We start from the raw sequence: 25,966 nt of genomic DNA on the forward strand, positions 1-25,966 counted from the left end.
CAGCATGCTCTGCAACCCTGGTGTCGCAAATATTCCCTCGTCCAAGTATGCGTCGAAACCTCCTCTATTGTCGCGTTTCTGCCGCGCGCCGGAAAAAGAAAATCATTAAGGTCACGTCGCAGCTAATCATGTAACTAATTTCTCTTTGTTTGTCCGCCGAACTACCTGAGAGATTTAAGCTTCGAGTCCCTTTCGTGCGAATATCTCTTGCTCTAGCCAGTTGCAACGCAGCTTCACATGTCACTAGAACTATACACTTAATTGCACTCTTCAGAAATATTCATATATTATAGTGTAATAAAACTCTATTCGAGGACTAATTGAGGGACAGGATGTTCGGATACCTAATCATTTTTTCTCGGAGAACCGGAATAAACACGTCTCGATTAATTCAATGTTCTGTTAAAAGATTTTCAGATAATAGAACTAAAGAAATTAAAAATGGGAAGATAATATCCAACTAAGTGTTTGGTAAGGAAAGATAATAAAAGCATACCTGCAAAGTCTGTCTAAAAGTAAAAAAAAAACACTTTTTATGAATACTGATTTTTAATGATTAAATTATAATTTAAATTTCTGTCGAAGCAGCGACAATAAGTACGTCTCGAAAATAGAAGATTGCCTTTTTTTTTAAACAAACATTAAGTTAGTTCGTCGAACTTATGACAATTATTGTGTAATTTAATTATTAAATATAGAACTTTTCAAAGCATGATGATACGGTTCGTAATTTATATTGTTCTAAATACATTAATATAATAATTGAAGGGATTTTTATCGATATGCTGATTGCGTCGTGAAAGAAAATAAAATAATACATAAATAATTAATATAAATATAACTTTGAAGCTTCTTTGTGGCAAAACCTCTCTTTTAAACATATCTCTATTTTATTTTATCTTTACTTAATATTATTATATCTTTATAACAAATAAGCTTTCAGATTCTGTGAAAGTAAATTTTATACAAAATGGATTAAAGAATATGATTTTATCTATTTACTCTTTTGAAGTTTAATTTATGAAACAGTCTTCAATTTCTACTGTTAATTACTCAAAACCTAATTACACCAAAACCTTGGCGCTTGAATATTTTTGCAAAAGAAAATTAAGTCCTTTTCGAATTCTTTCTCTGGATTGACTTAACATCAAGAGCTAAAAATAATGAAATTAGCATATTAATATAAGATATTCCATATGCAAAATTTATGCTGAATGATTAATCGTTACGTGTGTCAGAGTTATTACTTCATTTAAAGATTTGCTTTGCTCGATACGCGAGTAGCTCCTGAGAAAGTTAATTTTCCCTTGATGAGACTAGCAAAAGTGTACTACATTCTTCGGGAATGATGTCAAGTACCGTGCGGGGGTTTCAAAACGCACGCATGCATACGCACGTACACAGGCGAGAAGAGAATATACTCGGCAGGTGCGCATTCAGAAGCTAATTCTAAGAGTGTACGGTGTACGTATGAAGCAGCAAGCATAATGGCATAATTGCAACGTAAAGATGAAGTAATCAGGCGTGCGCAGGATTCGATAGTTTTGCAAGATAGGACATCCTTGTACAGCAGAAGAAAAATAATGAGAGTCGGAGTGTCTTGAGGGAACAACTAGTATTTTAATGACATATACAACGTATAATTCTCGAAAAGAATAATAATATACTTGCGTCCTGAATTATTAAATAATTTTTCGTTTTAAATTCAACATAAATGTATCTTTAACCGATAAGCGGTTTAACAATTTTATGATTTATTGGAAAAAATAGATTTATATTATTATTTATATATATGATTCCGAAAACTTTAACGACACGATTGGATAACTATTTTTAACTGTCTTTTACAAAAGAGAAATTGTCCCAGAATAAGATAATTTTTTATTTTCAAGCATTATTAAATACACCAAAAGATAAATACGACAAAAGATTTGAGAATTTTATATAAAAATATGTCCGTCATTATTTTGTAAATTTAATTGTATTTTATAAATTTAATACTAAATTTTATTTTATCTAATTTTTTCGTTAATTATAGCGTTCCTAGAAGAATACCTACTATCACAACTCAAAAAATTTCGATTTTGAGTTGAGCCCATAAAAAGTGAAATATGTTATCTACGTGCTATAATAGTGTCACAAGTCTGTACGCGAAATCCGCTGCACAGGGCTGAAGTCGTTATTCTTTTAAATCGGTTATGTTGTGGTCGCTGAATGAGTATAGTTTCACAACTGAATTGACAAGTGAATCACAGCAGACCTCTTCACACACAAGAAACAATATAAATTTATAACAAAATATCGTAATTATAATTGCGTTAGTTATCTGACAATTCAAAAAAATTGAATTAAATTTCTTTTTTTTTTCTCTCCTGAAAATTGTGAATTTTTGAGTTGACAGTATTCTTTTAGAGGTGCGATACATTAATAACTAAATTAATTTTAATTTTAATGTTTGCATACTATATTTCTTACTTGATTTTTGTCGACAATAACTTGAAAACGGCTACAACCATAACTGTGTTTGCTCTTTACTATCATTTCCAACGTTTAAAATACTTTTAAGAATTGTTCTCACATCGCGTCGTCGAAATCCTCCTCGAGGTATCGAAAGTGGAGGATCAGCAACTAATTTGGCGGTCCAATTTTCTTAAGCGGATCGTGCAACACGAGATAGAAAAGGCGGGGGGAGGCAAAGAGGAGTCGCGAATAATGCCACGGCGCCATGCGCGATGGAGCACCCAGATTCTCGGCAAGCAGTAGGTCATCTCTCGCGAGCAGAGCGAGGGGGTTTTCACTTTCATCGCGACCAAGGGAATGCCTACATAGATCCGCGCAACGGACAAAGGCATCGCCGAGCGTTGCGGCGGCTTAAGTATGACACGCGGTCTTCGACAAGAAGATCGGGTATTCAACCTTCCATTGAATTCGCGCAGCCGTGCGAATTCTACGTTCCACTTGGCCCCTTCCGAGGCCCCCGCCTGCAGAAAAGCATCCTACGGGGAAGAAGACGCGTTGCGCGAGCGTCCTCCGTCTTTTTCTTCTTCTCTTTCGCGCCGAAAGAGATATGGCGATGATTCGCGAATAAGAATTGCGTCAAGGTCGACGTGATTGTCTAACAATAAATGTCGATGTCGCCTCGGTAAATTTTCTGTCTTGTCATTACTTCATGTTATATAGGTTAAAATTTGAAACGAGACAACAAGAATCGTAAACCGAATTTATTCGATATTATTACTGGCGACTGATATTATTACTGGCGCAAGCAGAATTCTTCAAATTTCAATTCTTCCAATGTTCTCTGTAATACATGACTTGACATGCAAAGAATTGTAGATAGAACTTTGTCCCGAATAGTGAGTCTTAGAAAAAACAAGTAGAGACAGTGAGGAAACCACCTAATATAATTTCTGATTGTTTTTTTTTTTCTTAATTAAGAATTACACGGAACGATATCCGACCATTCGTCTCTTTCTCGCGCGGATACACACCAGCGTCCTCCCGCGATTCACGGCAGGGCATCGCCACGGCGAAAAAAGGATCGTGGCCTCCAACTACGCTCACTTCTTACGTCACACGATAATAAGCGCGCTCGGCATCGAACGCGCTGTCTAGGCACAGCAGCCGCTCGCAGCAGCTTCTCATGGTGCAATCTTGGATGCATTTCTTCTCGTAGGATTTGGGCGAGTCAACGAGGGGAGGGGGAGGGGGGGTCTTTACGGAAGATCTCGCCTCGAAGTCGCGAGAAGCGAAATTTCAAAGAAGTAAAAGATTAAGACCAAGAGAGTGCAAGAAGTTTAACCAGAAATAAGGAGATTTTTGCGAACAATGTTTTTTTTAGAAATATAGAAAAATTCTTTAATAATTAATAAATAAAATATATAGATAAGTAATGACAATATTATTCTGCGCATACATATAAATAAGTAACGAGCTCGATACAAGTGTAAAGTATATTGAAGTATACTGCACGCAAATGGCGAGGCTACATTAAATGCTGCTATGATGTCTGACCCAGAAAGAGTCTTATAACAAGATGTGCAACCATAAATATACATGTAGAGATGACGAAAATGATGAACACGTAAAGAAAATTACAGAAGGTGACGATAACACGAGGATAGTAAGTTAATTATTGAATTAAAAGATGAGATACAACATAATTATGTAAGATACTTCGATAGTAAAAAAGGAAAAAAAAAGTATGCAAAAATAACGCGATAAAAAATATGGAAATTAAATTTTAATAATAATTTAAAAACAGAAGTGAAATAAATGTATATTGGAAAAAAGATAAATATTCAGCAAGAAGTAAATGGTTATTAACATTTTTGCAATTGGATTTTCTTTAATAAAAATAACGTAATCAATCTAAATACATACCTATGTATGACAAAATCTGTTACGAATGTTTACTGTATATTCATGTATATACGAGATATACGTATGAAATATGCATATGAAAGCGTATTTAACGTATAACGTTCGCAACGCGAGCAATATCTACATTGTGGCGAAGCTGAAGTATTGCGGCTCCGGTAACCTACGACCAGTGCAGCGGCGCGATCTTGGTGCTCGGACTTTAAGATCGAGGAGAATGAAATGTCACGAATGTCTTCGAACAATAACGCGCGCGAACGAGAAAGGGAAGGACGAGCAGATGAGGAATACGTCGCGCTCGCGCTCGCGCCACGGTGCACGGCTAAGGTGGAAAAGAAGAATGCGATCCATTCAGGAGGGCGCAACCGCTCTGCGATCCAGAAGCGAAGTGTTAATGCCACGCACTTCGAAATCAGATGGAATTCCAATTCGACGAACCTTGATCTTTAAAGTGCGCTCCTCTCGGAGCGGCTTCGCGAAACGCCAACGAAAATACCGAGGACGTTATTTGCCGAACAAGAGGGGTGTCCTCGAACTCCTTGTTACGGAATTATTACTTTATTGTCAGTAACGAAATTGATCGCGCAAGGTCCTCGGTTTCCACCTTGTTCACCTTTCGGCAGCACGTCTGCAAGTTTGAAATGCGCTTTGTTCCGTAGACTCCGTATATCATCTATCAAGGCGCCAAGAGAAGGCGCCAAGTATATTGCTAAAAGTAATTAAAAAGTGATAGGCATGTGCTCATAAAGATACCATACATATATTAAAAAATTGACAAGGGGAAATCGCATTCCTCCTACCACGCTTTTTCTATCTTTAGATGTACGATTGCGCAAACAATCTTGCACGAAGCTCAATTAATTTAACGTATCAATCAATGTTTATGATTTAATAATTGAGATTTTAAGAAATAAAAACATTTAAATACAAACATTAAAAAAAATTTTAATTATATAATAAATTTTAAAGCGTTTGTATTATTTAATTCGAAAACAAAAGTAAAAAAGAAATAACAGCTTTTTCCTTTCTACATTTTTTCTAAGGAAAAACCAATTTCGAGATTTTGAATGTTGTAAAGGCTTGAATCGAGACTTGTAGGAAGACATCTAACATGATACATATATTTTAAAAGATTAGTAAATTATCGATTAAAATCGATTTAAAATGAGTATGGATGAGTTACATATATTCCTGTGATTGGAATGGCTAAACCGTTCACACGCGCGGCAATGACGTGACAAGGAAAAGATGGGACGTAGAGCATACTCGAGCGAGTGCCTGATGCATCGTTTCTCAATGCGAGTCACACATAAGTCCGCGGGCAGAGACAGGTGGGCGTAACCGCGATTTCTAATTATTCGATAATTCGTGCAACTGCATTCCAGCGAAGTGATGCGTTTCGCAATCAAAGATGCGATTAATCCAGCGTCTTCGCCGTGCATTCGACTGGATTTAAGCGATTTTGGAATACACGCGCGCCATTACTTCTTCTTTTCGGATCATTTCCCACGATATAGCCAGTCATCCAACGGCGACCTCAACGAACACGACACGTATGGTGCATTCGACAGTCACATACATAATTTCACACTGTCGATCGAAAGCGTCATGACTGTCATTGCGTAACATCGCGGAAATCCGTGAATCAATTTATCAAATAATTTTTTTTATACCTGTTACATTTTGAATATATTATCTCATACATTTCGTTTTACTCCACACGATCAACTCAACATTTCAGTATCAACGCATTATTAAGCGAAATTAAGTATTACTCTAATTATAAAAAAATTATTTTTAAATATTTTTTAAGTATATGATTATATTATATTATTTTATTATTATAGTTATAATATAAAAATATAATGATTTAATATTTTACAATTTTACATTATAGATAACAAGTATGTTATCTATATGTTATTATAAAATATTAAGCTATAAAAGAAATTAAGTTCTTTGGATGGTATTCAGGATACTTTCTCTACATATTCTCTACATATCACAAGCAACAACCTAAAACGATATATCAATCAGAATTTTACTTAATTACTTTTCAGTAATTAAGTATAGTATACAACGTATAATTAAATAACTTGCCGAAATTTACTGCTCAATATTACGTACAATAGAAATTAAATTTCCGTCATTTAATGAGCTATAAAACCCGCTATTAAAGACACAAAAAGTGTGCGCAATATATCACATTGACGGAACTAATAATTACGTATATTTTTTTGCGGATACTGAATTGTGGTTTCTTTAGAAAACGGACATCCAAGTAATAATAGGAAGAGGAAGAACTGCAATTTCTCTTCTCGCACCTGCTGTTGCGCGCGCGTGAGCGTGCTTGTTTTAATTAATCGTGCTATGCTCATCATAATCATGAGGAAAGATTGAGGTAATCCCTGCACTGTGCTCTGCCCTGACCTGCTCTTGCTGGATGCGCATTGAGTGATCAAGAATGAACGAGGCTCGGCAGAATAGGGATTGCTCGTCGAGCAATCCAGACCGTGCGTGCATGCCTTTCTCCGACCGATCTTTGCCGTCTGCAACTTTGCGAGAACGCGGAGATGCAAATTGTACACGTAAAAATAAATTTTATATCTCGACACTTGTCCACCGTTACATGACAGTTGCCGGAGTCGACGATTGCCGGTCTCGTAAATTAACTACAGTTATATTCAACAACAAGCTTAATTGAAAATATTATTTTATATACGTGCATTTGTATTTTTCATTTCGCCGATGGAAGAAGTGAATATGATACAATCTCATGAAGAAATACTCTTCATTATTATCAAATTAAAATGGCATTTATTTATATATTAATAGCAGATAATCAATGCTTGAGTATGACATTAGTTTGTTGCCTGCTGGATAGATGTCAAACAAGATTGCAAGCAAAAATCTTAATTTTCTAAATATAAACGTAGAAAATATGTACAGAAATCTCTTTAAGCGAATAAATTATCATCGATATACAAGCCATAAAAGACCAATCGACATTCTCCTAGAAATCCTCCGCAATAGAAAGGAATGACAAATATCAATTAATAAATTAAAGATTATTATATCATATTTTGGTAACAAGATACATGTATAAATTTTTATATTAGTTTTTAAATATGGCTAATGAAGTATAACACTATAACGTTTTTAAATATATCATATAAATAATATATAAAATATAATGTTTCTAAATCACACAAATATTTCATTTATCTTATCGTTTTCACAAACAATCTTGTCTTAATTATTTCATTAAGAAAATCTCATATAGACAAAGTAGTTTGCTTGTGCAAAGTGCATTTTTATTAGCGCCAGACATTTCACGATATTCACAATATTCATATCCGTTGATACAAGTCATTTTAAAATCCATTCTCAATGTAATAAAAGACGATATAAAATGCGAAATATATATGTTACATTAATATAAAAATGTGCTTATATTGAACAAGTCGAAGTGCGTTTCATGGAATGCGGTAATTCTCCTTATATAAAGCAGTAAATTTTATGCGACAATATTTATTAATGTGTAACGTTCGCTGGAAGATATTGGCGCAGTAAGTGAAGAAGCAAAAAGTAGAAATGAATGAAAGAAGAATGTATGAAAAGAAAGGGAACTGATATTGCATTTCATTACGATCAAATATAATTCGTGGCACGGAAAAACAGGTTTTCGTACAGGGAACGTAAAGAGATAATTATTTACATCCGCATCGACAAAAATAATGAAATGATCGATTTCTCGAAAAATATGTAATGCAAATGGAAAGTTGGCATCTCGCCGATCTTCCATTTCGGCTTTAATGATCAGAGCGTTTCGATTACAGGCGGATAAGAAGTTGCGAAATGGAAAATTGCATTTGCAAGCTATCACGATAGCTTACCAAAGTAATCCTAAGAATGATTGCTTTTGCCGCATCCAATAATTACCACCATTATTTGCCTAACATATCTTTAGAAGATCCCGCCTTAACCTTAACAAATAAAATTTGAAAAAAACTGGACTCTTTCAAGTAACAATATATAATTAATATTGTTTTTAAGTCATATTATTTAAGTCATTCAGTAATCAATCCAATGTAGAAAATAATAGAACGTATGTTACATTTATAAAAGGATTAAAAGATGAGAAGAAATTTAATTGAGAATTAAAGAGTGCTGAAGCAGTAATTATGCGATTATGGAGTAAATATTTCGCGCCGTATAAGATTGACAAGAAACGGAAATGAAGAAATATAAAATAATAAGCGCGCTGGCAAGTCATGCTTTATCCGCGCGCGAAGCAGCTGCAGATCGAATCGCAATATTTCTCATTATCCATCGGCGAGCTATTGCCAGCCTCGTCGATTAAAGAAGAAAAAATACCGGGGAAGAGAATGTCTTCCTTATGATCCGTTCGATATCATCCCTGTGCTAATAAGGCTTACTTTCTCGCAACGAATCAGCATTCCATAGTACCATTTCATTCAATTGTCTATACGTGGACAATCATAGTCAAGGACCTATCACGTATTTTAAAACTGTATGCCGAACATAGTTGTATATAATTTCTGTACGCATTATTATCGATTCAATCTTTTCTTAAAAAGTATATTTTATTGTTTTATGTATTTTCCAATCCAACTAGCAAAATATGACGAGACAAATCGCTTGTTGATATTTAAACAACTATTTTTAAGTACATGTCGCAATCAGAGTCTTCTCAAAAATAATTTTGCACTATGTGATAAATAAAGTACAGTGCGACAAACAAGATAAAGCAAAGTACGGTAAATAAATATTTAAATATTTTTTGTGACGCACATGAGTGAAATGATATATTTCTTTCAGTCATCCAAAAAAAAAATTTACAAAACTATCAAATATTTCGATAATTAACAGATTTACAATTAATCTCGGAGGAAAGAACTATTTATCTTCATTCGCATACATTTTGACTACATCGTAAACATGTATGTATTGTAAAAATAAATAACATGAAAATTGTAGTGATATTACAAAAAGACTGATACAATCAATTATTGTATAAGGATGCAGAATTCGATACAATCTGTAACTGCGTTAACGTTGAAAGATAAATTGATTTTTTTCCTCATTAAAGCATAATCAGGTTATTGTTTTGGGCCAATTAGTCGATGGCCAATGATATAATAATTCATGAGAATATGAGGAAGCGATTGTACAGCGATTGAATACGATGCGAGAATTTCTCTTCGTTCGCGGAAGAGTTATGAAAGGGTTAAACGTCATGGGAGAAGCACGAAGGAGCATCTGTGCTCGGTGGATTCGAAACCTCGTATTACGCCATCGATTACGCGGATGACCGTATTGGAAACTCCTAGAGCGAACGCCGCGCCGCGTGCATCGAGTGGTAGAGAACTCTTCTTTCACGGATAACTGGACGAAGATCGCCGCTCACCGTTGTAGAATAGCTACGGCGTGAATCTTAGAATCTTGATTTAGCAACTTCAAATGCTAAATAACCGACGGCTGACAGGAACACAAACGAATCTTACGTTACAAAATTCAAATCACGAAATTGAAATGAGCAATGAAGTGCATATTTCGACAATGAAGAAAATAATCTTTAGTCGAAACTTAATTCCTATTCAATCTCTTTCGTGGAAGCAAAAGTACGATAGTTGTGAAATTGATGTAGGATATCATCTCCTTTTTATTGTTAAAATTAAGTTCTGCAATGATTCCGTCAATTGAAATGTTTATTCAATATTTCTGTCAAGAATTGAAAGTCATGAGTGAAACAATATGATTTTTGATGACAAGAATAATAATGTTTTAAAATTAATGAACGAGAGAATTATAATTGGTACCCATATACATATACATATTTAATAGTTATTGAAAAACCACATATTTTGTTTATATTTAAGTTCTACGATCCAAACTAGTTTATCTGAATAAAATTAGGTCACAATGATATTTGTATATTATTACATTACATTAAAAGGGAAAGATACAAAGCCATAGAAAGTATGTATTTTTAGAAAAAAAAAACTGTATTGTGCGGTAGTTTATTAGTTGAGTAATGATTATTACCGCGATGATGGAAGTTTATATTCTAATAAATCGTGATGGCACGATTCTTAATCTATTTAATGGAATAATAAACTACCGACTAAAAGTAGTAAACAAATATTTTATGCGTATTAAATGCGAGATATTTGAGTAAGAGGATTTAGAATAACATAATTTCTCATTAGCCTGCCGTATTATACATGGATAACTGCAGAAATTCTCGATCCTCCGCGCATAGTAGTTACGTATTACGATATCTCTTGTTAAGTGCTCATTTATTATGTAGGTTTATTATCGTAATATAATTCACACGTATTGCATAAATAGGTCGATAGCAAATGGTACTACTATTATCGTATACGATTCATTCTAAAAGCGGTTTATTAAATCTTTATTTTTTGTATTTAGTTCATTTATACAATCTAATTATTATTATGTTATTTGTCAAGTTATTATTTCGTGCTATTTATCTGTAGATATTTATATCATTTTTACTTGACAGAAAGTGTGCTGATAATATTATATTATTACATTATTACTTACTTTATTAAACATAAATTTGATTTTATCACACGGAGGCTATTTTATGTTCTCCAATTTAGCATATGCAAAGTAGATATAATTTTAAAAAGTGTTTGAGTACAATTACTATTTTAATTACATTACATACAATAACTACAGTTTTAATAGTTAATACGAGATACAGCTGTTTAGGTACGAGATACTTTTACTTTTTCCAAAAATGTATATACTCTGCGTCCCCCTCTCTTCCTTCAGTATTTCATAGATTAATATCATTGAATGATCTGACGTAAATTTCACGTGTACAAGGAAACGCTCTTTCTCAGTCGCGTACTCTCGTTCTTAACATAATCCGAGAAACGAGGATCTCGGAGGGAGCGTCGCCGCGCGTTTTGCCCTGCCGATCTCCCGCGCAAGATTCTAAGGCAAGGTAAAGGCGCGGTGATGAGGCAAGGGTGAGACAAGGCAAAGCAAGGCAAGGCAAGACACGACAAGGTAAGGCACGGCAAGGAAGCCGCCCCTCCGTATGACGGGCGAAGAAGGCCCCTCTACTTGAGGACCGCCTACCTGGAGAACCCGACACGCCGTCCAAGAATCATCTTATTAGAGTCCCTCATGCTATATAAACCCAACGTGCCAGCATGCCGAGTAGTTACGTACTGACTTTATTCACAGTCGTGCGCCGGAGAGTGCATCGACGACATAACACCACAGCATAATACATTGCATCCTGTTCGTATACGCATACGCACGTGTGCTACATAATTCTGCCGATCGTATCACCTCGTTTTGTGAAACCTCTCTTCGAGAAATTGTTGATCGCGTAAAACCTTCGAATCGACACTTGCCGGGCAAGATCCCATCGCGTCTGAGTGATGTATCGTCATCGATTATTAAAATCGACAGCATCGATTTATCGAGGATCTTTTTTTCAAAGCAGTGCACGGAGAGTTACGCCTAACATAGTTTTTTAACTGGATAATTAAATTATTTGGTGTTTTAGAAATACGATTCTATTCGTATCTGCATCAAACATCGTCGGATGATTTCCGTGTGTGTTATTGTCACACATTATTGCAAAAAATTAAAAATGTGGCACTAATTTGATACTTTTAAAGAAAATGTTGATGCAAATAATATCTTTGACTTATTGGAGTAAAAGCAGTATCCAAAAGCAGTATCTTCCTAAAGTGTTTTTAAACCCGCGAGAGTTTTTGTTTCTTCAAAAGATAATTAATTGTGCAAATAATAAATAAAATTTTGCCATATTTAAAAATATATACGGTGTAAAGGATATTACTGGAAAAGGACAAAATAAAAACTAAATTTCTAAATAAATATAAATGGAGAAAATGGACTAAATTTATATTTAGTGTTTGCATATATTCACCTTTTGATTGTTATATTAAATCTAGAATATAAATTCAGATAATTTATAATTCGTATCACAACTTAGATAGAATTCTACCTATAATAATTTTATAATATGAAAATTTTGAAGACTCAGAAAACATATAAAATATATATTTAAAATACACACACATATACATATTAAAAAATGTATAACCTATACAATTGTAAATAGTTTTCTCAAATACGATACGAGTTATAAATAATTTAAAGTAAACTTTGTAAGTTCTATTTTAAAAAATCGCAACACTGTATAAAACGTGTTGAAAACAAAGAAAACAAGTACCTATTACAATGTTGAATGCACAAAAGAAATAAGTATTTATAATCGAATTTTTTCTTTCCTAACCGTACACTGTTTAATAAAAAGATATCGTGAAAAGAACTATATATCGTGATTTATTGCAGAATACTGTCGTATTCTGTATATAAAGATGATCATCATCTGACGCATTTTGATATCCCTTTTTCCCCCGTTCGTATACATTTATTCGCTCATGATCATGAAATATCTCTCGCGAACATGTATTTTGTTCAAATAGCGGAAGCTACCATCGTACCCCTCTCATGCAGTGTTAATTTGAAACTTTTTCAGTGCGCGTTAATCGCTCTAAAGGGTTGTCTCGTTGTTGTTTCCACTAACGAGCACGCGAGTTAGCGTGGTTCCAGCACGTCGACCTGTATCACGTAGTGCGGCCGAAAGATGTATTACTTGCAGGTACGTGTGAGATCGATTTGGTTTTTTCTAGTTATTAATTCGCCGTATATATCAGATAGATACGCAATACAGATTTATAAAAATTAAAAATTGATCCTCTTGTTACCACGGATTCGCGTGTATCACTTAGTAGGTGTAATCGCAATCACACGAGTGTGTTGCAGCAAGACGCGCGTTACCGCCCACGTGGTCCATCAGCACATTTACAATTGAGAAACATCATTAACTTCAAAACTGTCATAGTTAGAGTTTATGTTCACGCGATGATGTGAAAAAAAAATCATCAAATTGATCATCAAATCAAAAGATGAAATATTAGATAGGCCTTTGCATAATCTTCGCTTTCGTACTTTATTGTTCATAACTGTCGCACGCTTCATTATATAATTCGTTATAATTATAAACAATTTATGGTAATTTGTAGAGATAAAAGTCAATTGTAATTTATTATATCATAAAAGTGACGGTATATTTCTTGCCTGTTTAAAGAAAAGACAAGTGATCTTATACTCGAGCGATGGATACAAAAGTTTCTCGATACACGACATGAAACATTCAGATCTTCAATTGTCAATTACAAATCTCTCGTATTTACCTCGATTAACTCGTGTCGAGTAAAAAAAAAATATGAATACAAGTTAGACATTCGCAGAGGGAAGATGCGTGGAGCTTGTCTTGCCATACGTGCGTTGATCAGCCAAGATTACTCTCCCTCTTTACACCGCGCGACCTTTACGTCGTTTGTAAAACCACTACGGCTCAATCCTTGCCCACCCACAAAGAGTCAGCGCGTTGATAGAACGGTTTTGTTATAAATCACTTACGGCTGTCGCCCGGTTAATTTACGTCCCGCTTGATTAATCGAACGATCTCTTATCCGCGGCAAATCGATGATCGCCGTATCTATCCGTTAAATACTCGCCGTTTGTGATGCAGGTAGATCTGACTAGCTGTCGATCTTGCGAAGAGAGCCCACGGTCGCGAGATACAAAAAATTATCTCTTATCATTATAGACCGACAAATTTCATATGAATAAAAGAAAGAAGGAGAATATTCATTTTAATTTGCATTAAGCAAATATCTCAGTTATCTATCGCCATGTAGAAACAACTGGTGATAAATTTAGATTTTCCTTCCGATAAATTCAGTTTCCGAAAGGATTGAAGTTATCCGCGAGTTCAATCCGGCCGCCCCCTCTCCGCCCCCTTCATTGTCATGAGCGTGTCTCATTATTTCTTCTTATTAAAATATGAAGGAAAGCGATTACAACAATAGTCGGTGATATCATCGCATAATATACACGTCAGACGCGCGCCCACACGTCATGCGCATCGACATCATAATGAGATATTAATGAACTAACGGGGCGCATGCAATCGCATTTGTCAGCCCCGTCGGAGTATAGCTCTCTTCTCACGCTTCTCTACATTTCGATTGACTACTGGAACGAAGTTGCGAAACCACCTTACGCGAAGCGTACGTTGCACCGTACGCGCTGCGCCGCGGGACAAGCATCTTTCAGATATGCTCTCACTTTCTCCGTCTCTCTCTTTCTCTCTTCCTCTCTCCACCCTCTCTACCCTCTCGCGTGTGTGTTTTGGCTGCGTTCGGGGAGCGCGCTATTAGCGCTATTTGCTTATTCTATCCTTGTTTTACACCTGACGAGCGATAAAAGTAGAATAATGCAATAGCGCTAACAGCTCCCCGAATGCAGCTTTTATATTTTATATATTTATATGCGTACGCCTCTTCTCTGGCGGCGCGCTGCAATCGAAGTACAGGGTTAAGAGCATAATACAAAGGTCTCTACTGTCGCAATAGAGCACAGATCGTCGGCCGCATCTCCGATTGCAACGTTGACGTAACATTCGCCGGCATTATTGATTCGGTCTGCTCCTCTTTCACGTCGATTTTCTTTCGCCGTCGCCGGCTCAGAGGCTAATGAGCAGCGACGAATCGCGCGCGTATCTGTCTGTTATTACGCCGGGGAAAAAAGAAAGATTCGCGATATAAGTCCCGCGGTACTTATCGTATGCGAAATATCGCGGTCTCGTTTGTTGCGCACGGACAACGTTTGCTAACCGGTTGCTTTAGCTTTTAACGCTGTGAGCGCAAGTGAACGATCCTTCACGCGAGCGCATTCCTTATACGTTTTTCATTACCTCTGCCATTTTGAATGAAAACTTGATATAAAATAATGCGTTTTATTAAAAAGTGCAGTATATGTGGATAAACAGCATATATACACCTATACACATATTGTACGAGAAATAACAATTATTTAAAATTAATTTAAAAATGACAAAATTTAATACTAATTTATTGCATTATTATTTCGTAACTTATCACGCGAGTATATTTTAAATAATTTAAATAGATAGTACATTGCAACTTGTAATAAAATGTAATTTATACAAATGTTTCGAAAATAATTAAATAATTGTTAACCAAGTGCAAATCAATTGAGAATTTGTTCAAAAATTTATTGTTAATTTTTCTGCATTATTTATCATTTTCATTGCTTATACTTCATAATTCGTCTCTTGATTCACGTAAATAAAGTTATTGTAATCATTACAATAATTTTATTAACCGCAAATTCTCTTATAATAAACCTTTCAAACCTTTATCGATGTTTGATCTTTTCTATATTATGATTAAGTGCTTAATGTAACATTTAAATATGTTAAAACAACGTTTATAAAATTTAACTTTGCTAATCATATCAAGCCTGAAATTGAAAATAATTATAATTATTTCAAACTTATAAAACATTTCTCGCAACCTCTTTTCGATTTATGACAAATCACAAAAGCTAAATATTATGTCAATTAATGCAACATAAGTATTAAATAAATGTAACATCGGAATATCTGAAAATGAGAAAATTACCAAATATTATTTATGATCTTTATATTAATAAGAGTTATCCATTTTAAGATTTATACAATTACCGCAAAAAAATTATATTTGCATTATCGTATGATTTATTGTAACAATAATATCGATGATAACGGGCATTGGAGACGATAAATGTACGATAGATTAGAATTATTTTATTCAACTGGCGTTTCGCCAGACTATAATTATTTCCATCAATCTCATCAAAAGTCACAACTCACGGGATACGTTGCACTATGGAAAAAAAATATCCCCCTGGCATACCTGGCATCTTGACGTACTAAATATCAAGCTCAGTACTAACAGAGGAGACGCTTGATTTATTAAAATTACACACCTCTTAACACACGACTCGCGTTGCGGCTCGCACTTGTAGCTGATAAGCTACGCGACAAATGTCAGTTTACACACGAGAACGATTGTGGCGATATTCAACACCGGATCTGTGAAAGTCGAAGAACGTCTATCGCGTGTGTGCATGCCGGTATAATTCAAACAAAAGATCCTACTGTATTAAACACACATAGTACGGTGGAATCAAGGCTCGACGGAAACTCATATATCCGGCCACATTAACCCGTCGCATAAACCTAGTCATTTTGACCTATTTGCGTAATAATTACATGCAAAAGATTAAGCTTATAAGATATTATGTCTTGCAATAAAAAATAAGGATAGAAATATGTAACTTTATATATAATACTTTGCTTTGCCTATAGGCATGCAATAATATTGCAGCAATATTTAAAAATTATAAAAACTATTGCTATATTTAAAAAAAAGAATAAACACTCTTCGTCTACGTGATAAAATATGTTACGTATCAAGACACACTATATAAATACATGTGATCGCGATAAAATTAGATGAAAAAAATTAGATGATAATTAGAATTGCAAAAGTAAATATGAAGCCTATGCACCGAATGTCAGTGCGCATCTGTGCGTATGGCACTAAACTGTCTCCATCGTTTTACGACATCGTGACAACTTATTACTCATTATATAGACCTGGACGATTTCTCGAAATGTCGACTGCTGACATATGTTCCAGTTATAAAAACACGTCTTCGTTGCGCATTCATATCGCAAATGCGAAATGATGCATCGCCACGGTAAACTTGCAGCGTCTTCAACGTCGTGAGATAAATAATAGCCGCGTTTGTAACGCTTTATTACGCATCAAAACATAATATTACATTTATTTCAGTTTCGTTATTCTGGAAATACAAGATCTATTATTTAAAGAACGAGTTTTTATTATAATTTGGTAACATTTTCCGTCAATGTAGTAATGTAGTACGTAATAATATGGCAATAAATAAATTTTTAAAAATGATGGAGAGAAAGAGAATTTATTCTGCAAGATTATAAATTCCTAATTTCTGAAAACGGACACTGGTCGTTAGAGATTTTCTTTTGATATGATTAAAAATTTAGAAACAAATTAGATTATTATAATTGTTTGTAAAAAAACAGGTTTACTTTAATAAATCTTAATTTTTGTCAAATTTAAAAATCTTTTATCCAGCAAAAATATTTTTTTAAAATCAAGAAATTTAATCTCGCAAGAAATTCCGATTTATTTTATTAGTTCTATTTTTGTGGAATGCTTAAATGTGTTACGAAAAATTTACACAACTTTCTCTACCGTACGTAGTACGGTAAATTATCCCAAAGTCCTTCAAAATAATAAAAAACTACATATCATAGCGCGCAACGGCGTAAGAGAAGTTTCTATCCCTGGCACTTCAACAGTCACAACGAGGAACGTATTATCCATTTATTTAAGATTTAAGATCTCACACTAAGATGCGGCAATAATATTTCATTGAAGCAGCCGCCAACATTCTTCTCGCACTACGAAGAACTACTCGACGATGTATAGAAGTAATATGCATAAGTATTATAAAAACGTTGAGAGGTGTAGCTTTTTCTTAACTCAATGTACGTTTTGCTGAGGGTTCTTTATTCTTCTGACTATCCACGCGTTTCGATTTAGCATCAAAATTTACTTTTTATTACAAAAGTACAGCAGTGTTCTACAATTTAAACGAGGATTGTAGGCCAATACGAGCTAACATATTAACAGTATTCGAAGTAAGTAACGGTATTAATTTCGATCTCTCAGATTCTCTTCATTCAAATGTTGGGTATAATCCTCGCTTTGATTTTTCTAGAAAATTTGTCTAGAAATTCTGATTAATAATATAGACAGTTCTGAGACATATTTTTCCATCAAGCTTTAGTCCCATTCGGTAAAATTTCTTCAGTAAAATTTGCTCCGAGAGGGTGTGTCTCAACAAACTGATTTCTCCTGCGCAGCTGGTCGTGCTATGCGTGACGGTAGCCAGCGTTATTGGTGATCTGCCACCGGGCACTCGGCGCAACACTTACCTGCCGCCAGAGCCGACGAAAGGCGGTTACACATACAGCAAGCCGACGGTACCGTTTCCGAAGCCCACGCCGACGGGGCCGTTTCCTACGCGTCCGACCCCGAGCTTCCCCGGGCCTAGACCGACGCCGACGTTCCCCGGACCCAGGCCGACGCCGTCGTTCCCCGGACCCAGGCCGACGCCGTCCTACCCTGGACCCAGGCCGACGCCGTCGTTCCCCGGACCCAGGCCGACGCCGTCCTTCCCCGGACCCAGACCGACGCCCACCTACCCCGGACCAGGACCGAGACCCACACCTACTTTCCCGGACTATACCGGCCAACCAAGCGGTGGTGATGGAAATGTTATCGGCCCTGGTGTAAGTATACGCTGTTGTGCCAAATAAAAAAATTGTATTTAATTATTTACAGAATAGGTGGATATGTAACGTTCTTTGCTCAATAAGAAATCTGTAATTCAGAAATCGTAGAAGATAAAATTATTTTTTCTTCCATTTATAGTAGAATTGGTCATTTTAAGAATCGATAGATGGGAGGTATAGCGAACTAAAAGAAAATTTAAATAAAAACAGTATTCATTAAAAAAAAAGGAAATAAATAGCTTTTGCTTGTTTTATTTTAGACTTGAAGTCAAATTTATAACAGATCGAACTGTTAAATATGTCTTCAGATTTAGTCTTAAAATTCATACTATTCAAACTGTTTAAATTGTTTAAACGCATAAGAATTCCAAGTACTAAATATTTGTATCTTCTTGTAGAAAGATGTAAGATACATGATAAGATATATTATTGATATAATCTCTCAGTTATAATAAAAAGTATAAGCATGACTTTTTATTCAAATTAATAATCGCTTCGTACTGTTTAATCTTATCTGAATGAGATGATATAAGATTTGTATATGTAAAATTATACATATATTATGTATACATTATGCATATATGTTACATATTTCGATATAGCACGCGTATTTAACCGATGATGTATTGCAGCATGATCATCATCATCACGAACCTGGTATGCCCTTCGACTTCAACTACGCCGTGAAGGAGGACGCTTTCGGCAACGATTATTCTCACAATGCAATTAGCGACGGCGAAATCACCCGCGGTGAATATAAGGTACAACTTCCGGACGGTAGGACGCAAATTGTGCGATACACCGCGGATTGGCAACACGGTTTTAGCGCACAGGTCTCTTACGATGGGAATCCTCGCTTCGACATACCAAGACCGGGTGGAAGCTTCAATCGAGGCTACTAGCTTTAGCGTCGGGTTCTAGGGTTGTTCAATTTCCGTTAAATCGAAAAGACTACAGAGCACAACGAATCGTCGCATATACCGCATGTAACAATATTTTTTAGAGATATTGGAGATTATTAAGGATGTATCGTGAAAATATGTTAGCTTACGTAGAGGACAAAGGTTCGCTATATATTTCTTATTACGATACCGATAATAGTGTTCAGCGTTTTAGAACTCACGAAAAATTCACACATAATGTCATTTCTCGCGAAACTTTATTAATTTTTCTTTAACGAAAAAAGCGAACAGAGATAATTTCTGATAACTTTTTGAATTTCGATATTATTCGATATTTAAACTCCATCTAAAAATCAGAATTCTATTAAATTTTACTTTAATTTAAAGTAGAATAATAATTCTAATGTTTATTTGCAATCTTTAATCGTGAGACACTTTTACTTTTCAAAGCTCACAACTGAAAAAAAATTACTAACAGAATTTATTGCTTACTATTTTCAATAAACAAATAAAAATATATTTTTAACACAAAATTTTGTAAGGAATAGTGCTATGTATCCTATTCAACCACTTTGGGACAAACTGTATATCGGTGTGATCCAATTTTCTTGTTCTTATTTACAGACTTAATTAAATAATTAAATAACTAATTAAATAATTAAATAATTTAACAAATAATACAAAATTATAAGTTATATTATAAAGTAAATTAAGAAAGTACTTTATCTCTGTGATATATAATTATTACATTATTATTACATTTTTATTTTGATCACAGACCAATTTTAATAGCAAATCGTGTGAAAAGTTGGATCACATTGATCTATATTACAAATTTCCTACATATTTTACTGTGCAATAAAATCGTATTGTTTAGCACTGCTTTGTGATAAAAATGACACAGAATGAAAAAGAAAATAGACATAGAATAGACATATAATACTCTACGTTTATGCTGTTCTGCTTTGCACACTAAAATCTCTTGTTTTATCTTCAGTATTTGAAGTTATTGAATAATTTAAGACTCTAAACTAAACAATATTAGTGTATAGATAATTACCAATATTACAACGTAAAATTAATTCACGATTGAACATGTAATAAGGTGGCTATAAACAATCGTATACCTAAGGAAAATTCACTTACGATAAAATTTAAAAACAATATTAATATCCTCTCTTTCTGAAATACTGCCAGGTAAATAGAAATACTTTTGCTACCAACCCTAGTTTCAACTGATATGTATGTGTAATATAAATAAAAATTTTAATTCCTGTACTAATTTCCATGTTAAATAAAATGTTTAAACTTTTTAAATAAAAAATACTCAATTACTATCAAATGTTTAACTTAATAAAGTCTATATATCATACTAAATTTCCATCAATTATCTTTCACTTGGTTACTAGAACTGTATCTATATACAATAAGATCATTATATATAGATTTTTAAGTTTTTATTTCTATATTGTCAAAGTAAACTTTCCTATCCTTTTGCTACGAAAAACGTGACTATAAAAATATGACTAAATGTGAATAAAAAAAATAAAATTTATCATGTGATATTAATAAATTCTAGCAAATATAACCCAACAGAATATATTTATACTATTATTTAATCTTTTTCATATAATATATTTACATTTCATATCCGTATAAATGTCCTTCTGCGTATGCTCTAGGCATATCAAGTGAATTTCTACGAATTCTTCTGCCAACTGGTTCTAAATCATTGTAACATTTTGTGAACACTCTTTCTATAGCCGCTTCTGCTACTGCGTCTGATACTTTGTGCACAGCCATTACTGACATCTTAGCTTTGCGTTTTACACAATTCTGGATAAATAACATTATACATAGATTAACATATGCTACGGTAAATTAGAAATAGCTCTCATATAAATAAATATATCTATCGATCCCTTAGAACAATAATTTACCTGATGTGTTGCTTTTACGTTAATGAAAGATGAATCGCCTTGCACAAATGAGCTCATAAAACTACAGTGTGCAAGATTTGCTGCTCTAATTTCTGTACAGGCTAGGTGATCAATATTTTTCAAGTCTAATTTATTCTGGCAGTAGTCAAACATATGAATCATTTCATGTAAAAGAACTCCCCGAACCATGCTTTCATTACTTGCCGAATTTTGACAGACAACTATCTGTAAAGGAAAGAAGTTGTTATTGTTTATAGCATGTATAATTATCAATAATATACAATATACTAAAAAAATCTATTTTTTTTACAGATTGTTTTTTGACATATCGACAAACATATAATACAAAATATTTTATCAGCAAAACATTTGGCATAAATAAAATTTTAATTAAGCGACTGAAAGAAATATTTACCTGATTAAATTCTGAATCGTATCCACCAGTTACTATCGGATTACACACCTCACAAGAAATATGTCGCCGAATATCTATTTCACTGGAATATCAATAATAATCTAATCTAGTAAACAGTAAACGAAATAAAATTATAAATTTGCACATATATATATGCAATATAAAAGAATAAGTTACAAACCATCCAGAACTCTTCAGTGCTCCCATCATAAGTTTTATTATAGGACCTAGAAACAACACATGATTAAAATGATGAAAAAATAATATTGGATTTGACTAGATAAAATAAAAAGTAAAATTATATGATAGATTCTATTTCAAAAGAATGGAAAATATGTTGAAACAATACAGTAGGTTCTAGTAATTAGAAATAAATTTGCATCGCTAATTCACTTTCTATTTCCCTTTATATAAATAAGAGAATGTCTTACTCTTTTTTATACACCTATAAACATTGTCTTCGCACTTGTTTTTGTCTATTGATTCTCGTCCCTGAGCGCCAATTAACCACTTCCACCAGTTACGCTTCAATTTCGCTCCTCTCCTCTCCGGATACATATCAGATCCCCATAAATCGCCGTTGTCCGCGACCGCTCCTCCGCCAGCACCGTTCTCATTCCTTTTTCCTTTGTCCGCTTTCTCATTCTCGACTGTCATCGTCGGGTGAATAGAAAAATCGATGCGACAAAAATAAATATAGATAAATAAATATTAATTACACCAGAACTTATCGTACTATCAGTCAAATAATCTCGCATTGACGGTGCAAGTATATTTTCCAATTTGAGGTTATGGTAGACTCAGGTGGATTACAATGATTACATCATCTCGCTCTCACTGCCAGAACGAAGACATCGTAAAATAGATTGAGGGAATAAACATTTTTAACTCAATAATTCATATGTATAAATATTATTATTATATCTACAATGGTAAAAATAAATAATGAAATAGAAATTTCATCAGTTCGTGCAGTTTGCAAAATAATATTAAAATCTTATCTTTATTAATATAAGAATGTTAAATTTAAATAAATCACCTTATATGATCTAAAAATCTTTAATTTTTATATTGATTGTCTGTTTATAATTTAATACCTCTACACATTTTTAATCTACATCTGTAAAAAGATATTGAGACAGAAATTTCATTATTTGTAAAGCAATATTAAAATTGTGTCTCTGTTAATATAAAAATGTTAAATATATATTTAAATAAATCATCGGTTTATATAATTAAATAATGTTTAATATATAATTTTCATGTTATCTATTAATTTATAATTTAATGCCTCTTTAATAACCTCTATAACCTACATCTATATTTCTATTCTTCTTTGTACTATTTCATTATCTTTTCAATAACTCTATTTGAATTTAATAGTTTATGATTTTAAAGAAAATAACTTATTATTTAAGTACGTTATAAATATTTATCGATAATAATTCAAGTTTTCCCTCGCGGTTAGTCTGAAACACGTGGTGGATCAAAGCACCAATCGAAAGTAGTCTAAACGAGGGAAACACGAGTTACGCCAATCTCATCGACGTGGCACGTCAGTTGGAGTTATTGTTGGCGCATAGTCGGCGCACGTTGGCAGGCGCATTCTCCAACCAACATTCCTCGTCGACAGTTGTCAAGTTGTTTGAGAGACCGAACAAAACTTGCAAGATGAATAAAATCATTTTCTTGTGCGCGTTAACGGGTATAATTTCTGCGGCTCTCGCCGAGACCTGTCAGAAACCCGAGATCGTCGCTTCGTCATACGTGACGGAGGACGCGACGGTCCTCACGAACGTAGCCTTTACCATGCAATTCGTGTTGAAGTGCAGCAACGGTGTAAAGGGAATCAGTTTGTACGCCGAAGTCGAGGGCAAGACGTTGCCGGCCGTCAGATTGAGCGCCGATAATAAATATCAGGTAACATAATCTTTTGACGCTTCTTGTCTTGACATAAATGAATCAAGATACACATCTGAAATAAACGAAGATTGTAAATTACACGACGATTGGAATGTGAATAATGACATATTTAGAGATACTGAACAATTTACTTGTTTTTCTTTTAAACTATCGATCGAAAATTGAATTTGAAACAAAGTATCTAACTCGATCTTTCAGTAGAAATCATCAATGATAATGTAATACTCATGAAATTATTTTGCATGTGCCGCAGATATCTTGGACAGAAGACACTAAGAAGGCAAGATCCGGCGATTATTATATAAAACTGTACGACGAGGAAAAATACGTCGCTGTGCGTAAAGCGATAAGGAATGGAGAAGATCCCGATAGCGTGAATCCCTTGGCGGTGGTCGTTCTTAACAATCCCGGTGTTTTCCTCGGTCCCTGGGTAAACTCGGAATTCTTAGCTGCTGCTTTAGCTATTCTTGTATCCTACTCGGCATTTTCCGCAAAGTACAAACTTCTAGCGTAGAAAACTCTTTTGTTACTAAAAGAATAAACTTTTAAACAAAGTATTCAAACAAGTGTTATTTTATCCTTCAGAGATAAAACTTGATAAAATAAAATTTAGACATTTTTCCATATTCGTCACAGAGAAGAGTTGGTATATACAATTTATTGCATTTACATTAAAAACCATAAAGAATTAAATTTATATATATCTATATATAAATATATCGTAATCTTAATTTTTACATAGCAAAGCTGTATAAAAATTAAGTTTATAGCTTTATTACTTTTATACACAAAAAATTACGTCCTATTTTAGATCTTATATTAAATTCAAATATACGCTTGCATAACCATAGTGAAAATATTATTATTTCGAGATTAACAGAATATAAAATATATCCATACATATTCAATATATATCCTGTGACGGTGGTTTCCCAAATAAGTGTTTCCAAGACGGTGGATACTTCAAATTATTACTACCGCTCGTTTCTAATACACGTATCCATTGATTTAAGTAGCACACCAGAGCTATCGCGTCCTCTATGTTATCCCCCTCGGAGCAGAATTTGAACAAGATAGCGCAAGGAACGTCAGCATCGGACAGAAACTTGAAGAGGCTCTTGGCGAAGCCACCCCCCGGTATCTGCAATCTTTCCTCTCCTCTCGTCAGGTCGGGCGCGACTCCCGGTTGATGCGGAATCCACTTAAGGTCTTCGAAGAGTTTGCCAATCTTGGAGTGCATGCCGGGAGACGCGACGTATCTCAACTTAAGATGCTGCGGCTGGACCTCTCTCTTTGCATAATCGTGACTGCTCGCGAGAATTATTACCTGTGAGGAGAAAAAAAACATTTCATAAGTTATGACACTGTCGAAACAGTAGATTAGAATATTACTTTAGCTATCTTCCTCTCGGTGACAAATTGCGCCAGCTCGTTGAAGAGTTCCACGAGCTCGCCCACGTACGGCGAGCGAATTTGTACAACGACAATACGTTCCTCGATCCCCGCGTAAATGTCGATCGCCGTGATAAGCTCGTTCGAATGTTCATCGTAGGCATTTGCGCCGACGACAGGCACGAATGACGCGCTAAAAATTTGACCGATCTTGGGAAGGTTAAGATTCGAAACGAGTAAATCGACGGACAACTGGCCGACGTTTCCGACCGCCACCGACGGCAAGATGAGCGTATAATTCTCCAAATTAATGTCCTGCGTTAGTTTAATCATTTTCACATTTAATGATATTTTTATTTCGCTCAAAGTGTGAGGAGGTAAATATCGCTAAGTAATGTCACAACATCAACACATTCAACACTCGACCCGCGACCGGCAATGCATAAAGTGCAGTAAAGTGCATGCTCTTGCGTTCATATAATTTTTGATGAGTTTCGGAAACCGATCGCAGACGTGATTAAATAGGTCTGTTCGTGTCGCTTGCACTTTTTGCACTTGAAATCATCGCTTTCTCTTTCTCCAACGCCCAATGTATATATTTATCTCGTTTTAAGTGCACGAATTTTTGAGAATTTCAAGCTACATGAACAAATCTAAT

At 34.5% G+C, this 25,966-nt stretch overlaps 4 protein-coding genes across 4 annotated transcripts; 2 read left to right on the forward strand and 2 right to left on the reverse strand.

The window, feature by feature from the left end:
- Nucleotides 1–11,578: 11,578 nt before the first annotated feature.
- On the forward strand, nt 11,579–20,920 carry LOC139768918 (uncharacterized). Its single transcript, XM_071699568.1, has 4 exons — nt 11,579–11,682; nt 12,956–13,078; nt 18,305–18,733; nt 19,369–20,920. The coding sequence occupies exons 2-4, from the start codon at nt 13,064–13,066 to the stop codon at nt 19,636–19,638; spliced, it is 714 nt and encodes a 237-aa protein (XP_071555669.1). The 5' UTR covers nt 11,579–11,682; nt 12,956–13,063; the 3' UTR covers nt 19,639–20,920.
- A 301-nt stretch (nt 20,921–21,221) lies between these two features.
- LOC139768916 (mitochondrial inner membrane protease ATP23 homolog) lies at nt 21,222–22,861 on the reverse strand. The gene is made up of 6 exons (XM_071699566.1): nt 22,730–22,861; nt 22,425–22,643; nt 22,175–22,220; nt 21,994–22,075; nt 21,579–21,803; nt 21,222–21,474 (listed from the first exon to the last, which is right to left on the reverse strand). Exons 1-6 carry the CDS (start codon nt 22,749–22,751, stop codon nt 21,277–21,279), a joined length of 792 nt encoding a protein of 263 aa, XP_071555667.1. The 5' UTR covers nt 22,752–22,861; the 3' UTR covers nt 21,222–21,276.
- Nucleotides 22,862–23,550: 689 nt separating this feature from the next.
- On the forward strand, nt 23,551–24,473 carry Tapdelta (Translocon-associated protein delta). The gene is made up of 2 exons (XM_071699570.1): nt 23,551–23,913; nt 24,170–24,473. Exons 1-2 carry the CDS (start codon nt 23,665–23,667, stop codon nt 24,428–24,430), a joined length of 510 nt encoding a protein of 169 aa, XP_071555671.1. The 5' UTR covers nt 23,551–23,664; the 3' UTR covers nt 24,431–24,473.
- A 285-nt stretch (nt 24,474–24,758) lies between these two features.
- LOC139768917 (proteasome assembly chaperone 2) lies at nt 24,759–25,755 on the reverse strand. The gene is made up of 2 exons (XM_071699567.1): nt 25,309–25,755; nt 24,759–25,243 (listed from the first exon to the last, which is right to left on the reverse strand). Exons 1-2 carry the CDS (start codon nt 25,639–25,641, stop codon nt 24,821–24,823), a joined length of 756 nt encoding a protein of 251 aa, XP_071555668.1. The 5' UTR covers nt 25,642–25,755; the 3' UTR covers nt 24,759–24,820.
- Between the last annotated feature and the right edge of the window lie 211 nt (nt 25,756–25,966).

This window comes from Temnothorax nylanderi, unplaced genomic scaffold, assembly GCF_030848795.1.
Source record: "Temnothorax nylanderi isolate EJ_2023f unplaced genomic scaffold, tnyl_v1.0 TNYL_tig0019_pilon, whole genome shotgun sequence".
Lineage (NCBI taxonomy): Eukaryota > Metazoa > Arthropoda > Insecta > Hymenoptera > Formicidae > Temnothorax > Temnothorax nylanderi.

Excerpts from the sequence above, each read along its gene's own strand:
- Tapdelta (XM_071699570.1), top strand. The coding sequence starts at position 23,665 with ATGAATAAAATCATTTTCTTGTGCGCGTTAACGGGTATAATTTCTGCG. Across the intron at positions 23,914-24,169 it reads GCGCCGATAATAAATATCAG|ATATCTTGGACAGAAGACAC; the intron begins GTAACATAATCT and ends CATGTGCCGCAG.
- LOC139768917 (XM_071699567.1), bottom strand. The coding sequence starts at position 25,641 with ATGATTAAACTAACGCAGGACATTAATTTGGAGAATTATACGCTCATC. Across the intron at positions 25,244-25,308 it reads CCGAGAGGAAGATAGCTAAA|GTAATAATTCTCGCGAGCAG; the intron begins GTAATATTCTAA and ends TTCTCCTCACAG.
- LOC139768918 (XM_071699568.1), top strand. Across the intron at positions 18,734-19,368 it reads GAAATGTTATCGGCCCTGGT|CATGATCATCATCATCACGA; the intron begins GTAAGTATACGC and ends GATGTATTGCAG.
- LOC139768916 (XM_071699566.1), bottom strand. The coding sequence starts at position 22,751 with ATGCGAGATTATTTGACTGATA. Across the intron at positions 22,644-22,729 it reads GCGAGATTATTTGACTGATA|TCGAGAATGAGAAAGCGGAC; the intron begins GTACGATAAGTT and ends CGACGATGACAG. Across the intron at positions 21,804-21,993 it reads ACGATTCAGAATTTAATCAG|ATAGTTGTCTGTCAAAATTC; the intron begins GTAAATATTTCT and ends TTTCCTTTACAG.